Source organism: Ranitomeya imitator, chromosome 2, assembly GCF_032444005.1.
Source record: "Ranitomeya imitator isolate aRanImi1 chromosome 2, aRanImi1.pri, whole genome shotgun sequence".
Taxonomy (NCBI): Eukaryota; Metazoa; Chordata; class Amphibia; order Anura; family Dendrobatidae; genus Ranitomeya; species Ranitomeya imitator.
In genome coordinates, this window is record NC_091283.1 from 334,699,486 (window position 1) to 334,717,265 (window position 17,780).

General features: G+C 42.7%; 1 protein-coding gene across 1 annotated transcript in view; it reads left to right on the forward strand.

The window, feature by feature from the left end:
• The window catches only part of LOC138663623 (oocyte zinc finger protein XlCOF8.4-like), a 63,690-nt gene extending 46,833 nt beyond the window's left edge, over positions 1-16,857 (forward strand). Inside the window, exons 2-7 of the mRNA XM_069749899.1 lie at positions 4,417-4,566; positions 4,696-4,875; positions 4,959-5,082; positions 5,171-5,268; positions 10,141-10,231; positions 15,717-16,857. Coding sequence (XP_069606000.1) covers positions 4,489-4,566; positions 4,696-4,875; positions 4,959-5,082; positions 5,171-5,268; positions 10,141-10,231; positions 15,717-16,657 — 1,512 coding nt within the window. The 5' untranslated portion in view covers positions 4,417-4,488 and the 3' untranslated portion in view covers positions 16,658-16,857. The remainder of the gene's footprint in view (positions 1-4,416; positions 4,567-4,695; positions 4,876-4,958; positions 5,083-5,170; positions 5,269-10,140; positions 10,232-15,716) is intronic.
• The last annotated feature ends 923 nt before the right edge of the window (positions 16,858-17,780 follow it).

Below are 17,780 nucleotides of genomic sequence, written 5' to 3' on the forward strand. Positions count from 1 at the left end.
TTTTCGAGGCGGAAGCTTCAGTACCTTGTCAAATGGAAGGGTTATGGCCAGGAGGATAATTCTTGGGTTTCTGCCTCTGATGTCCATGCCGCTGATTTGGTTCGTACCTTTCATCGGGCTCATCCTGATCGGCCTGGGGGCTCTGGTGAGGGTTCGGTGAACCCTCCTCAAGGTGGGGGGTACTGTTTTGAATTCAGCTTTTGGGCTCCCTCCTATGGTTGTAGAGGGTAATGCAGTTGTGCCTGGACTGCAGGATTGGACAGGTGTATCTACTAATTGCAAAACTGACTGGGGTATATAGCTTTGCAGGACTCTTTAGTCCCTGCCAGTTGGCCATTGTATTTGGAGGATTCACATCCCTTCTGGTCTCTCCTGTTCGCTGTGCTTTTCTTCAAAGATAAGTCCTGGCTTTGTTTTTGCTGTCCACCTGCTGTGGACCTTATAGTTCTGTGCATTTTCATGTTTTGTCTTGTCCAGCTTTGTCTGGGAAGTATTTTTTGCAGCCTTGCTGTGTCTCTGGAGATGCAGATATACCCTCCATGTCTTTAGTCAGATGTGGTGTTTTGTATTTTCTGTGGTGGATATTTTCTAGTGTTTTAATACTGACCGCATAGTACTCTGTTCTATTCTTTCTATTTAGCTAGTATGGCCTCCTATGCTAAATCCTGATTTCATGTCTGCGTGTGTTTTTTTCCCTCTCCTCTCACAGTTAATCTTTGTGGGGGGCTGTCTGTCCTTTGGGGATTTTCTCTGAGGCAAGATAGGTTTCCTGTTTCTGTCTTTAGGGGTAGTTAGTTTCTTAGGCTGTGTCGAGAGGTCTAGGGAGAGTTAGGTACCCCCCACGGCTACTTCTAGTTGCGCTGCTAAGTTCAGGGTTTGCGGTCAGTACAGGGACCACCTTCTCCAGAGTACGTCTCATGCTGCTCCAAAGCCACCAGATCATAACAGTTAGAGGCATGTTCGGGTTAGGGGTGTGGTTAGGGTTATGCTTAGGGTTGGGATTAGCGTTAGGGGCATGTTTGGGTTAGGGTTTCAGTTTGAATTGGTGAGTTTCCACTGTTTAGGCACATCAGGGGCTCTCCAAATGCGACATGGCGTCCGATCTCAATTCCAGCCAATTCTGCGTTGAAAAAGTAAAACAGTGCTCCTTCCCTTCTGAGCTCTCCCGTGCGCCAAAACAGGGGTTTACCCCAACATATGGGGTATCAGCATACTCAGGACAAATTGAACAGCAACTTTAGAGGTCCAATTTCTCTGGTTACCCTTGGGAAAATAAAAATTGGGGGGGCTAAAAATAATTTTTGTGGGAAAAAAATGATTTTTTATTTTCACGTCTCTGCGCTATAAAGTGTAGTGAAACACTTGGGGGTTCAAAGTTGTCACAACACATCTAGATAAGATCCTGTGGGGTTTAGCTTCCAATATGGGGTCACTTGTGGGGGGTTTCTACTGTTTAGGTTCATTAGGGGCTCTGCAAACGCAATGTGATGCCTGCAGACCATTCCATCTAAGTCTGCATTCCAAATAGTGCTCCTTCCCTTCCGAGCTCTGCCATGCGCCCAAACGGTGGTTCCCTTCCCCCCCCCCCACATATGGGATATCAGTGTACTCAGGACAAATTGGACAACAACTTTTGGGGTCCAGTTTCTCCTGTTACCCTTGGGAAAATACAAAACTGTGGGCTAAAAAATAATTTTTGGGGAAAAAAAGAATTTTTGTTTTCACGGCTCTGCGCTATAAAGTGTAGTGAAACACTTGGGGGTTCAAAGTTGTCACAACACATCTAGATAAGTTCCTTGGGGGTCTAGTTTCCAATACGGGGTCACTTGTGGGGGGTTTCTACTGTTTAGGTACATCAGGGGCTCTGCAAACGCAATGTGACGCCTGCAGACCATTCCATCTAAGTCTGCATTCCAAACTGCGCGCCTTTCCTTCCAAGCTCTGCCATGCATCCAAACAGTAGTTTTCTTCCACATATGGGGTATCAGCGTACTCAGGACAAATTGGACAACAACTTTTGGGGTCCAATTTCTCCTGTTACCATTGGGAAAATACAAAACTGGGGGCTAAAAAAATAGTTTTTCACGGCTTGCAATATTTAGGCACATCAGGGGCTCTCCAATCGAGACATGGCGTCATATCTCAATTCCAGTCAATTTTGCATTGAAAAGTCAAATGGCGCTCCTTCCCTTCTGAGCTCTGCCATGCGCCCAAACAGTGGTTTACCCACACATAGGGGGTATCAACATGCTCAAAACAAATTGTACAACAACTTTTGGGGACCAATTTCTCCTGTTACCCTTGGTAAAATAAAACAAATTGGAGCTAAATAAATTTTTTGTGAAAAAAAAGTTAAATGTTCATTTTTTTTTAAAACATTCCCAAAATTCCTGAAGGTTTAATAAACTTCTTGAATGTGGTTTTGAGCACCTTGAGGGGTGCAGTTTTTAGAATGGCATCACACTTGGGTATTTTCTATCATATAAACCCCTCAAAGTGACTTCAAATGTGATATAGTCCCTAAAAAAAAAATGGTGTAAATATGAGAAATTGTTGATCAACTTTTAACCCTTAAACATCCCTAACAAAAGAAATTTTGGTTCTAAAATTGTGCTGATATAAAGTAGACATGTGGGAAATGTTACTTATTAAGTATTTTGTGTGACATAGCTCTGTGATTTAAGGGCATAAAAGTTCAAAGTTGGAAAATTGCAAAATTTTTAAAATTTTTGCCAAATTTCCATTTTTTTACAAATAAACACAGGTAATATCAAATAAATTTTACCACTATCATGATGTACAATATGTTACGAGAAAACGTTGTCAAAATCACTGGGATCCGTTGAAGCGTTCCAGAGTTATAATCTCATAAAGGAACAGTAGTCAGAATTGTAAAAATTGGCCCGGTCATTAACGTGCAAACCACCCTTGGGGGTAAAGGGGTTAAAAAACAGCAGGTAAAGACCCCAATATCCACAGGTGTCCCTTCTAATTGGGGGAAACTATCACCTCTAATAATCCTCAGACAGTTTTGACAAACACGTAAAAGTGCCCCTTTATGGATGTGACCGAAAGTCTGTTTAGTCACTTTAGCTTAATAGTATCAGCTCTAATCCAATGGTGAGATAGCGATTTACCCTGAAGAATCACAGATTGTGGGGTTGTTATAAAAATGTTATATTAGGGTTTTTTCTGTTGCCTCCTTATAAGAATCACAATGGTTTTGTTTCTTTTCAACTGATACATACAAACGACCCAACTATGAAAAATGGGAACCAAGGAAACCTGTATGACTTTCATTGTATGGTGCCCCTTTTTTGATCCCAGCACACTGTATAATGTTCCCACAGTACCACCAGCCTCAATATTATTTTTGTATTCAAGAAAAACGGAATGGAGAAAGTCATCACTCACCCCTTTTAGAAGATACTTCAGTTCTTCTACTGGTTCATGTTCATAGACCAGTGGAACATGGACCACTAGAAGCGCAAATTAAGTCTGAAACGTTCATTGTCCGTCATGTCTTTTTTTTTTAAATCACTGCACCTGCCGCCACGTTGCTAGCACTGATGCACTTTTTGTCATTGTCCTGAATCAAATGAAAATTAAAAAGGACTGAAGTATCTTCTAAAATGGGTGAGTGCTGATTTTCTTCATTCCGTTGTCTTGATTATAAATAGTCTCAAGTATATGCACCACCCTGAAGATTTAATATACTGGAGGTTGTAACATTTGTTGAATGTGTCCATATCCTGGGTAAAAACTTTCTATTTGGTGCCTCAACACTTCACTATAATTATTTTTTTAAATATTTTCACACTTTTTTTTAGTGTTTTTCATGTAATATATGGAAGCCTACATGGAGACTTTGGCATCAAATATTCCTGTCTTGATGTTCTTATAAAAAAAGTTTTTATAAAAGCCTCAAACTTCTGTGTGTGAATCAGACCTTAGATCTAACGTGATAGAAGATTACAGTGCGGGGAAGACTGGAAACGTTCATATACACGGCCGGTGGGGATAGAGTCAGTGACGGACTCTGGACAGATATGTTTCTAGAGCCGTAGTAGAAGATGAAGATGTCGTCCTCATCATGAAGTAGTTATTTCTCATGTCACGTGTAATGAATATCTCCTGCAGTATTGCTAATGCCGATTCCAGTGTCGGAAAATGAGACGAGAATTAGCGTTATGGAAGATGAGTCTATGAGAAACGTATTCAGCTGCCGACTCCGAGGAAGAAACTGCTTGTTGTCTGTGGCCTAAAATATATAGGTTTTATTAGTAAATGTAAAGAAGAAAACAAAATAGTGTAAAATAATAAATCTCCTCATATGTTTCCCTAATTATCTCCAGTAATTGTATTATTACACAAGATTTTTATGAGGTTACATCGGCTCATCTTCTTCTCACTCAGGTCTCTACAATATCGGATCCTCTCAGTGAAGATCTTCTACAAAAGAGAATTTTCCTGATATACCCATCAAAGATGGATATGGACAGAGACAAGATGGTGGAGAGGATATTACACCTCACCCTAGAGATCCTCTTCCGGCTTACTGGAGAGGTGAAAGATTCTGATGACGTCACATTACATCATTCTTATCTATGGGAATAAGAGATGGACAGAACTGGAGAGGTGAGGACTCTGGAAATGTCTGTAGTGAGATTTATTAATGTGTCTCTCCATAACCAGGATTACACAGTAGTGAAGAAGACCTCTAGTGATCGCTGTCAGGATCCTGTGTCAGAGGGATGGGGAAGACCCCTGAGCCCAATCACGGGGCCTCCACCTCACACCCTGATACATGAGGACATCAATGACAAGAAGATCCTAGAACTCATCTACATGATGATTGAGCTGCTGACTGGAGAGGTGACACTGCTGGGAATGCTGGGACATTATACAGTAACGCTATGACGGGATCGGGGGTATGACGGTATCATTGTATGTGTCAGGTTTCTATAAGGTGTCAAGATGTCGCCGTCTATTTCTCCATGGAGGAGTGGGAGTATTTAGAAGGACACAAAGATCTGTACAAAGATGTCATAATAGAGGTTCCCCAGCCCCTCACATTACTAGGTAATAGACAGGACTAAATACACATATAATACACTATAATTATCTGTATGTAAAGAATAAATTCAGTACCTGTATGTGTTTCCTCCAGATCTATCCAGTAAGAGAATAACACCAGAGAGATGTCCCCGTCCTCTTCTTCCACAGGACTGTAAACAAGAAGATCCTAATGTTCCACAGGATCATCAGGTAGATGGAGAGAAGGTGTCAGGAGTAATGTTGAGCATTCCGATACTGCAAATATCGGGTATCGGCCGATATTCGCTGTATCGGAGTTCCGATACTGAGTCCCGATACTTTTACGATATCGAATACCGGAATCGGAAGTTCCCATAGTGCAATGATGCACTATAATGGAGTGTGGGCGGTGCGTGGGCGGAGACTGAGTGTCCGTGTGTGCGAGCGGGGTCTGTGCGGGCCTGCCAGGGGTCTGTATGGGCCTGCCGGGGGTCTGTATGGGCCTGCCGGGGGTCTGTGCGGGCTGCCGGGGGTCTGTGCGGGCCTGCCGGGGGTCTGTACTGGCCTACTGGGGGTCTGTGCGGGCTGCCGGGAGTCTGTGCGGGCTGCCGGGGGTCTGTGCGGGCCTCTCGGGGTTGTGTTTGTGCAGGCATCGTCCGATGGGACTACAAGTCCCATCGGGCTATGCCTGCTACAATGACAGTGATTGACACATTTGCTAATGATGGGACAGTAGTAGTCCTATCATCTGGCTAATGTGTTGAATGTAAAAAAAAACAGACATATATACTACATACAATATACTATATACATACAACATACATACTACATACATGCCTACATACATACTACATACATACTACATACATGCAACATATATACATACTACATGCATGCAACATACATACTACATAAATACATACTACATACATACAACATACTTACTACATACATACCTACATACATACTACATACATGCAACATATATACATACTACATACATACAACATACTACATACATACATACTACATACATACAACATACATACTACATACATACAACATGCATACATACAACATACATGCATGCTACATACATATATACTACATATATACAACATGCATACTACATACATACTACATGTGCAGCGCCCCAGAGACCTGGTCGTTGCAGTAATGTCGCTCTGCCACTAAGGGGAGTGATGGTACGTCTGATGGCACTAAAGGAGTTCATCTGACCAGGTATCACCAGCACACATTACACTTCACACTCCGGCCACTAGGGGGAGCAAAAGGTTTTATTTATTAGGCCACTCCTCACACTGGTAAAACTAGGGGTTGGATAGGAAGTTAGACAGAAGCTGACTGGGTTTTGCCCAGGCAACATCCCGTGGCAGGGGGTGTTGCGGGGGGGAGACTTCAGGGGAGTCCCTGTCAGGCGTGGGAACCTGGCAGAGACTTAGCAACAAGGACAGATCGTTACAGAGCCGCGCCTGCACTACCTTGCGGCGGCATCTAAAGAAAGGACACGAAGCGAAGGATATTGTGGACAGTGAGAAACGAGATCAAGCACAAATGAGAACCAGTAGGAGTCGTGCCCCGAGAACGGCAACATCCTACTGAGGCGCGTAGCCGGTGACCGGAACACCGAGGAAGTAACTGACTCTATGCCTTACTTCAAATACCGCAGGACAGTTAATTATAGGTTGGCTGTCTACCTTACATCACCTAAGCAGACATAGGGGGCAACCGTGGAGAGGGGCGTCTCTAGGGTCCCAGAATAGCTCCGAGCCTTCCCGTCAAACGGTTGCATCCTAGCCATAACAAACTTGGGGGACAGAGAATAGAAAGCACGAGAACAGAAGTTGTGAGGACTATCCCGAATGCTCAGCAGGGAAGAACTACAACACACAGGCACAAGTGGTAGGCACTGATTTCCACCTGCAAAGGGAACTCTGGATGTGCCTTCGGACCGGCCGGTCTCAGACAGCCCTGTTGACAGTGCTCTGGATTGAGGATCCTGAAGCCTTCAGTAAAAGGTAAAGAGACTGCAACCCTGTGTCCTCGTTATTGACTGCGCCTCACACCATCGCCACCTACACTACTGAGATGCTCTGGGGACATACTTCAACTGTGGGAAGGTATACCATCTAGCTGCCATCACATCACCCCAGTGGACCCCAAGCAGCGTCGGTCACCCTGACCGATTACCACAGGTGGCGTCACGAAGCCTTAGCTGATTTTTATCATCTCTTTTATTGGACGCCCCTTAGCAGGGTCACGGACCGGGTCCAGCCACCGTAACAACCCTAGAACCGAGACAGGACCGGTACCGAGTAACCCACGGCCCTGCATCTGGGGGCGCTCCACATGCATACTACATACATGCAACATACATGCAACATACTACGTACATACTACGTACATACAACATACATACTACACACAACATACATACATGCATACTAAATACATACAACATACTACATACATACTACATACAATACATTCATACATTACATACAACACATACATATAGTTATACAGTACATATAACATAGAGTACATACTCACCATTACTTGTCACTTTGTTCTCTGAAGCCAGTGTCATCCGTAAAAAATATGAAAATAACAAACATACAATATACTCCCTGATCCGCAGAAATCCGCACGAGTCCCACGACGATCTCCCGTGGAGAACGGCAGCATAAGCTGATGCGACCGCTCTCTAGGGGCTCCAGGAATACAATGATGGGAGGAAGGTATCCTTCCGCACCGTATTCCTCCTCCGCTGTAAAAAAATAGTCCCTAGTCTCACTTTTGGCATTGCTGTGTGAGAAATTTCCCACGCAGCAAATGCCATAAAGTGAGACTCTGAACTATAGTAACCTCTCAGTGATGAACTGCAGGAGCCATTGTCTCCTGTCAGTGTGTCACTGAAGGTCCTATAGAGCAGTGACATCACCCAAACACATGTGAAATTATATGCTTAGCAAAAAAGTGTGAAACAACTGAAATTATGTCTTTTATATTCTATGTTCTTCAAAGTAGCCACCTTTTGCTTTGATGACTGCTTTGCACACTCTTGGCATTCTCTTGATTAGCTTCAAGAGGTAGTCACCGGGAATGGTCTTCCAACAATCTTGAAGGAGTTCTCAGAGATGCTTAGCCCTTGTTGGCCCTTTTGCTTTCACTCTGCGGTCCAGCTCACCCCAACCATCTGTAGAGGCCAGGTCATCTGGCGTTGCACCCCATCACTCTCCTTCTTGGTCAAATAGCCCTTATACAGCCTGAAGGTGTGTTTGGCGTCATTGTCCTGCTGTTGAAAAATAAATGATGGTCCAACTAAGCGCAAACCGGATGGAATAGCATGCCGCTGCAAGATGCTGTGGTAGCCATGCTGGTTCAGTATGCCTTCAATTTTGAATAAATACCCAACAGTGTCACCAGCAAAGCACCCCCACACCATCACACCTCCTCCTCCTCCATGCTTCACGGTGGGAACCAGGCATGTAGAGTCCATCCGTTCACCTTTTCTGCGTCGCACAAAGACATGTTGGTTGGAACCAAAGATCTCAAATTTGGACTCATCAGACCAGCACAGATTTCCACTGGTCTAATGTCCATTCCTTGTGTTCTTTAGCCCAAACAAGTCTCTTCTGCTTGTTGCCTGTCCTTAGCAGTCGTTTCCTAGCAGCTATTTTACCATGAAGGCCTGCTGCACAAAGTCTCCTCTTAACAGTTGTTGTAGAGATGTGTCTGCTGCTAGAACTCTGTGTGGCATTGACCTGGTCTCTAATCTGAGCTGCTGTTAATCTGCGATTTCTGAGGCTGTTGACTCGGATAAACTTATCCTCAGAATCAAAAGTGACTCTTGGTCTTCCCTTCCTGAGGCGGTCCTCATGTGAGCCAGTTTCTTTGTAGCGCTTGATGGTTTTTGCCACTGCACTTGGGGACACTTTCAAAGTTTTCCCAATTTTTCGGACTGACTAACCTTCATTTCTTAAAGTAATGATAGCCACTCATTTTTCTTTACTTAGCTGCTTTTTTCTTGCCATAATACAAATTCTAACAGTCTATTCAGTAGGACTATCAGCTGTGTATCCACCAGACTTCTGCACAACACACCTGATGGTCCCAACCCCATTTATAAGGCAAGAAATCCCACTTATTAAACCTGACAGGGCACACCTGTGAAGTGACAACCATTCCCGGTGAGTACCTCTTGAAGCTCATCAAGAAAATGCCAAGAGTGTGTAAAGCAGTCATCAAAGCAAAAGATGGCTACTTTGAAGAACCTAGAATATAAGACATAATTTCAGTTGATTCACACTCTTTTGTTAAGTATGTAATTCCACATGTGTTAATTCATAGTTTTGATGCCTTCACTGTGAATGTACAATTTTCATAGTCGTGAAAATACAGAAAAATCTTTAAATGAGAGGGTGTGTCATTGGCTAATGTGTCAATCACTGTCATTGTAGCAGGCATAGCCCGATGGGACTTGTAGTCCCATCGGATGATGCCTGCATACAGACACAGAGACCCCCGAGAGGCCCATACAGACCCCCCGCAGGCCCGTACAGACCCTCGGCAGCCCACACAGACCCCCGAGAGGCCCGTACAGACCCCTGGCAGGCCGCACAGACCCCCGAGAGGCCCGTACAGACCCCTGGCAGGCCCGCACAGACCCTGCCCGCACACACAGACATGCACAGTCTCCGCCCACGCACCACCCACACTCTTTCCCCCTCCGGAACTGGATGTTCAAAGGAAAGAAAGGGCTTATTTTCATTCCGTTATTTGTGTCCCATTGACTTGCATTGGTTTCCAGTATCGGCGATACCCAATATTTTTTGGGTATCGATCCGATCCAATCCGATCTGATATTTCCCGATATCGGAAGGTATCGCTCAACACTAGTCATAATATCTCCCCTATGATGTGTAGATGGCTGTGAAGGTCTTGTGCTCAGTCTTGTTTTATCCACCAGTATTCTATGTTTTATACTTGTGTAATGCGAACGGTGGAGATGGCAGGATTAGAGTTGATCATAGATGTGACTTCTCCATCTGTCTGTGACTTTTACAATATTTGTTTCAGGGTGAAGATCTGACCCATGTTAATACTACAGAGACATATGTGAGGGGTGATGAGTGGTGTAAAGAGGAGATTCCTACATATGACTACCCAGGTGAGTAGTAACCACTAAATGTAGAGAAGTCACAGATTCTTCTCAGTCATCGGCTGTGGTTGCTTTATTGGTGGTGTAGTCCGGCCGTATTGCCATGATCACCATTTTGCCTTGAGACCACAGCCCTTTTCTATAGAACTTACAAGCTGGAGGATGCACCTATCCCCTGGGATTTGAAGACTCTGACCGTTACTCAGATCTGTAAACTACAAAGTCAAACAACAGCGTACGTAGAATGTGCTGATAAGATCAGAAATCGGAGCGTAATGATGCTGTTGGCTTCCTAGAACCCTGATATCTTATTGGATGAATCTCCCTTCTCTCACTTCTGTGCTGCTGAATGTGCTCATATGGTCCCTACAAGACCAGCTCCAGTCTTTCTGGCCAAACTTTGTGTTTATGATTTACAACATTAAATTTGCAGTGAGGGCCAAGTGTGAATTTCTGTACAATAACAACACAGTTTCCCTTTATGCTGACTTTTCAATTTGTATTAAAACTAATTTCAAGGAGGATTGTGATAAACTATAGGAAAAACATTACACCAGTGCCATGATATATCTCTAAGCTGTGCGTAGCTAATAACTGTACTATACATTTATTCACACCTGCAGGAGATGTGTTGGCTCGAGCCCTGGTTTCACGGATTCACTCCACGTCATAAATTATATTGTTTTCTATCCTAAGAAATTCAGATTACTGCACAATCTTTCCTGAAATGGGGAGCAATATTATTTTCTCTACTCTTCTGGTCAGGACTCCTAGTAGCTCCTGTGGTCCACCATAAATGAATGGAACTCCAGTTTACTGTTGGAGTTCTCCCTTCATACAAACATTGTTGTTGGGATGTAGCATATTTTTTTATTCTTTGTCTTTTTTTTTACCTGTAAATTCTGTATGATAGTTTGATTGTGGTGGGATTGTCCTGCCTCACTTATGTGAGAAGGACAGAATACAGAATCAGGAGACAGAAGAGTAGTCAGTAAACGGGCCATAATCACAACAGTAAACAAATACACAAGCCTCAAACTGAGCACAGAGGACTCAACCAGAGGAGAACAACGCTGTATCTGGCAGATCCTGGCAATGTGCTTTCAGTTTTAGTAGGGTGTGGTACTTTCCAATTGGCTGAAGTAGGGAGCAGATTTCTCCAGCTGGACAGCAGGAACAGATCCCAGAAATGATTGGACACACCATATGCAGAAGCCCTGATATAACTAAATGACCAAAAACCAGAACAGTCGAACTCCCCATAAAGTGATTCCATTTTATAAATTAATTCACTGAGGGTTATAATCTATATACACCTGGTCAAAATTGTTGGTACCCCTCATTTAAAGGGAACTTGTCACCCCGTTTTTTCAGTATGAGATAAAAATACTGTTAAATAGGGCCTGAGCTGCGCGTTACAATAGTGTATTTTGTGTACCCTGATTCCCCACCTATGCTGCTGAAATATCTTTCCAAAGTCGACGTTTTCGCCTGTCAATCAGGCTGGTCTGGTCAGATGGGCGTGGTGACATCGCTGTTTCTTCCCCCAGATCTTGCATATCTTTCCGTTGGTGGCGTAGTGGTTTGCGCATGCCCAACAGGCGAATCCACTGCGCAGCTGAAGAAAAAGAGCGCAATCTACACTATTCAGCCGTTTATCGGTGGGCGCGGCCATCTTTGTGAGGCCGCGCGTGCGCAGATGGTACTGCTCGGCTTCCCGGGGCTTCAGGAAAATGGCCGCGGGATGCCGCGTGTGCGCAGATGGAGATCGCGGTGGCCATTTTCCTGAAGCCGAGTTCGCATCTCAAGGTTTGTCCACTAATTAGCATAACAGGTGTCTACAATCCTGTAATCAGTAAGTGGGCCTGTATATAGGGCTAGAGATACTCACTGTGCTGTTTGGTGACATGGTGTGTATCACACTCAACATGGACCAGAGGAAGCGAAAGAAAGAGTGGTCTCAGGAGATTAGAAAAAAAATTATAGACAAACATGTTAAAGGTAAAAGTTATAAGACCATCTCCAAGCAGCTTTATGTTAATGAGATTACAATTGCACATATTATTCAGAAATGTAAGATCCAGGGGACTGTAGCCAACCTCCCTGGACGTGGCCGTTGGAGGAAAATTGATGACAAATCAAAGAGACAGATAATACGAATGGTAAAAAAGAGCCCAGAAAAAATTCTAAAGAGATTAAAGGTGAACTTCAAGCTCAGGGAACATCAGTGTCAGATCGCACCATCAGTCATTCTATGAGCCGAAGTGGACCAATAATATTTGAAGGGAAAAGGGAGACACAAAGCGCAAATAGGGTCTTATCTCACAAAAAGAATGGAGGAATCACCAAGAAAATCTCTCACCTGGTAAAGCTGAAAGCAGGCATGTGAAGATTTTGGCTGCCGCTGAGCCACAATGTGGATATATATTTATATATATAATATAAAATATTATTATGATTAAATTGCGTGCATTGTTAATAATTAAACAATGCACACAATTTAATCATAATAATATTTTAATAACACTTTTTTAAGACAAATAAAAAAAGGATATTTTAATTATAGTTTACAGTGGTAATTCAACTTAACAAGGAAACACTAATCACCTAATAAATCCCTGAACATTTATGGTTAGACTCAGTAGCCTGTGCTCTTCGCAGCCGACTCTGGTGTTTGAACACTCTACTTCACAGGTTCTTGACTAAATCCTTTCAGCTCAAGTTGTTTCATGTGTTTTTTTTTGTTCATTTTCATATTTTTTCTTTTAGCCCTGCAAACGAAGAATAGATTCGTAACTAACAGAGTAATCTTTAATATATATGACTGATTATATGAGAATTTCCCTGGTATAAAGATTTGTTAATCGTCTGTTTCCATGAACTTTGACGTCATTTGATTGTTTGGCGCCGTTTTTTGAATTTGACATATACTTAAACATTGTAAGCACACTGTCCGTGTATGTTGTATGTGGTAATTCCTGAAGAAGGGGCCATAAGTGTTAGGGGTCTAGTTCCTGCCTCTGCACAGGGGGAAACTTGGGCCATCTCCACTGCGGTCTCCCATTCTTCTCCTGCCACAGTGGAGGCTGCTCAGCAGAGACGTCGGTCCCAGCATCTCGCTAGTTCTGACTCTGTACAAAGAGTTACTGCTGCTTTTCCTGCTTCTGCCATTGAAGTCAGTGCTGGGCAGCGGCGAGCAGACGCTTCTAAGACTAAGTCCTGCTTTTCTCATTCTGAGCATGCCCAGAGTAAGATCTCTCAGTGGAGATCGAGGGTCAGATGTTCAGATACTGCAGCTAAATCCATTGGTCCTCCAGGAAGGTCCTGTAGGTGCTCAGGCTCTGTAGCAGCTTTTCATTGGTCCTTCTAGGAAGGTCCTGTACCTGCTGCAACTATTTAAGGCTCGCATGGCCGCACGGCCATGCGCTAGTATCTTTCTAAGCTATGTGCTTTGCGCCTGTGTGGTCATGTAAGATTGTGTTCAGGGACCCAGCTGAAATAAGCCCCTAGAATGCTGGCACCTCCAGCGAGGAGATTGTGTTTGTATGTATTCAGGGACCTGGCTGAAATAAGCCCCTAGAATGCTGGCACCTCCGGCGAGGAGTTTTGTGTGCATGCATGACCACTGACTGCTCTCATTTGTGTAGTTAGCCTGTGCCTCTGTGAAGTATAACAGGGCGCAGTGCTTTGCTTTCACGGCTACTCTGTGAAATAACAGAGCTAGTTCATACCGCCATATAGTACCGCCGTTTGCTAGCAGCAGGTTCTCCTGCACGGTGGACCCCGGGCTGCGAACGCATCAATTAGAATAAAACATGTATATTTACTCGGTGCATTCCGCTAGCCCTAACAATAAGAGTCCTGAAGCGCATTGAATAAACCACTGTTTAAATTCTACTAGCAACTGGAACCTCATTATTGTTGCGGCAGCACGGATTTAATCCACACTTCTTATAGTATACTGCTTCAAAGTGGACTTCATGAGAGACGAACAAGGAGGACACCATTTTTGAAAATAAATCATAAAAAGCCAGACTGGAATTTGCCAAACTATATGCTGACAAGAGACAAAGCTTGGGAGAATGTCCTACGGGCTGATGCGACAAGAATGGTACTTTTTGGGAAGGTACATCAGCTCTATGTTCACATGGAAAAATGAAGCATACCAAGAAAAGAACACAGTCCCTACTGTGAAACATGGAGGAGGCTCTGTTATATTTTGGGACTGCTTTGCTGCATCTGGCACATGGTGTCTACAATCTGTGCAAGGTACAATGAAATCTCAAGACTATCAAGGGATTCTAGAGAGAAAAGTGCTGCCCAGTGTCAGAAAGCTTGGTCACAGTCGCAGGTCATGGGCATTGCAACAGGATAATGACCTAAAACACACAGCTAAAAACACCCAAGAATGGCTAAGACTATTGGACTATTCTGAAGAGCCCTTCTTTGAGCCCTGACTTAAATCCTATTGAGTATCTTTGGAAAGAGCTGAAACATGCCGTCTGGAATAGGCAACATTAAAACATGAGACAACTGGAGCAGTTTGCTGTTGAGGAGTGGGACAAAATACCTGTTGAGAGGTGCAGAAGTCTCATTGACAGTTACAGAAATCGTTTGTTTGCAGTAATTGCCTCAAAAGGTTGTGCAACAAAATATTAAGTTAAGGGTACCATTATTTCTGTCCAGGCCTATTTCATGAGCTTTATTTTTTTAATTCTGTGGAAGCATGGTTGAAAGGCAATGTCTGACTTTCATTTGTTCATTTTCATCGATTTTTTTTATTTATTATTACTTTTGTCAGATTCAAGTTATTTCTATGACCATTGTGGGATTTTCTGTCATTAAACAAGGGGTACCAACAATTTTGACCACGTGTGTAGGAGGAGTGAATATTTTGACTCCACAGACACTTTCTGGAAATTAATATGCAGTAGATGTTGGTGAGTGAAAATTACACATTTGCCATTTTATTATCCAACATATAGTGACCAGATTGTGGAGACACACACACAGCAAATTAAGTGGATTCTTCTCATTATAATATTGCTAAATACAAGGATACAAAATGTTGTTTGAGCACATTGCAAGTCTCAGAAGTGAGAGTGGATTTTGCTGGATTGGTTTATTGAAACCCTGTTGCTTTTCAACAGCCTTTGAGCCACTAATAGTGTGGGAACCTCTGTTTTTCCATTGACAGATGATGGACTTGTTTTTTGTGAGATGAGAATTGGTATTATTTTCGCCTACATAACATTGATTGGTTTCTTTTTATTCGATATTTGAAAGGCAGAATGAACAAGCAGTTGAACACCACGCACTACTGGTTCATCCAATAAGGTTTTCTATTAGACTGTGAACTGTCATTGTCTTGGTAAATAATTAAAGTTTTTTACATAGCTTGCCATTTGTATGGACAGTTTAGGTAGAAATGTTCAAAAATATAAAACTCAAGGATATTTTATTAAAAAATAATAATTGTTTTTTTTAATCTTAGCTGATGACTGTACCAGGAGATCAGAGGGACAGCTGACATCTTCAGTTTTTAAATCTGATGATCTTGAGGTCCTACAAGATGCAACTGAAGAGATTGCTGTTACTCCAGATATAACATCATCCATTCACAGAAAAGATCTGTCATCTGATCCTTTGAAACAGGTCCCATCTTCTGACTCCTTAACGACTACTAAGGAAAATCAAACTCACAAAAGAGGCATTAAAAAACAAACTTCTCCTAAAGCAAAGAAGTCATTTTCATGTTCAGAATGTGGGAAATATTTTAACTGGAAAAATGCTCTTGTTAGTCACCAGAGAAGTCACACAGGGGAGAAGCCTTTTTCCTGTCCAGAATGTGGGAAATCTTTTAACTGGAAATCGGTTCTTGTTAGACATCAGAGCACTCACACGGGGGAGAAGCCTTTTTCCTGTTCAGAATGTGGGAAATATTTTAACCGGAAATCGGTTCTTGTTAGACATCAGAGCAGTCACACGGGGGAGAAGCCTTTTTGCTGTGCCGAATGTGGAAAATGTTTTAACCAGAAACCACATCTTGTTAGTCACCAGAAAACTCACACAGGGGAGAAGGCTTTTTCCTGTTCAGAATGTGGGAAATGTTTTAACCAGAAATCAAATCTTGTTAGTCACCAGAAATCTCACACAGGGGAGAAGCCTTTTTCATGTTCAGAATGTGGGAAATGTTTTAACCGGAAAGAGCGTCTTGTTAGACATCAGAGCAGTCACACAGGGGAGAAGCCTTTTTCATGTTCAGAATGTGGGAAATGTTTTTACCGGAAAGCACATCTTGATAGCCACCAGAGAACCCACACAGGGGAGAAGCCTTTTTTCTGTTCAGAATGTGGGAAATGTTTTAACCGGAAAGCGCATCTTGTTAGACATCAGAGAAGTCACACAAGGGAGAAGCTTTTTTCATTTTCTTAATGTGGGAAATATTTTACTTGGATGCCAACTGTTAATTAACATCAGAGATGTCACATAAGGAAGAAGAAATTTTTACGTTCATAATGTTAGAATAGTTTTAGCCAAAATTGGATCTTCTTAAATGGGTTATCTCTTGTTATTCCTCATTTTTGCTGACAAAAGGATAAAACTAAACTTTATTAATTTCAAATGTAAAACTATACCCATAATTCACCCTCTGAAGGTTAGTCAGAAGGTGACTAATAGAAAAAACATATACCCCACGTCTCAGTATATAGGGTGAGATGACGTATACACACTCACTCTCCAAGCTTCTCATTTCAAAGGGTTTCATCATCCTCACCAAAGACGACTCATCAGGAGACTATTTATTATTGAACTATATTCAAGCGAGACTAGACAAAAAAAAAAATAAAATCATGTATAATGTTATCCAAAACAGTCAGAAAACTAGCCACATATAGGCAGATCCCAGACTTTAAGCTACCCGTATTTTTCGGACTATAAGACGCACCGGACTATAAGATGCACCCAGGTTTTAGAGGTGGAAAATAGGGAAAAAATATTTGAAGCAAAAAAGGTGGTAAAATATTTAATAACATAAACATACTATTATATGTGTTATTTTATATATAATAGTATGTTATTATGTTGGAAGCTGCGGGTAGAAGATGGTGCTGCGGGACCAGTGTGGTGTCTATAAAGTACTATATGAAGACGCTGGAGGATGAGTATAAGAATGGGGGCACAGGGCTTATATTTAAAGCTCCACTCCAGCACTGAAAAATAACACTGGAGTGATGCTTTGAGATCCCATTGGGAGAACTATAACTCCTAGCATGTCCTGCAGATCCTATGGCATGCTGACGAGTTATAGTTCACCACAGAAGTGGCAGAGTGCTTTATTGTGTGTTGTAGTGACTAACCTTTTAATTGTGGCAGCCAGCCACACTGTGGTGAGATAAAATGCTGGAGCATCCCATCCCATGACACCACAGAGCGCTCCCTCTTGTTGCCTCTCTACAGCACAGGAGTAAGCTTGCAGATTGTAGTGTGGTGTCTGCAGGACCTGTGATGACATCAGAAGAGGGAGGGCTCTGTGCTGCCATGTGATGCTCCAGCC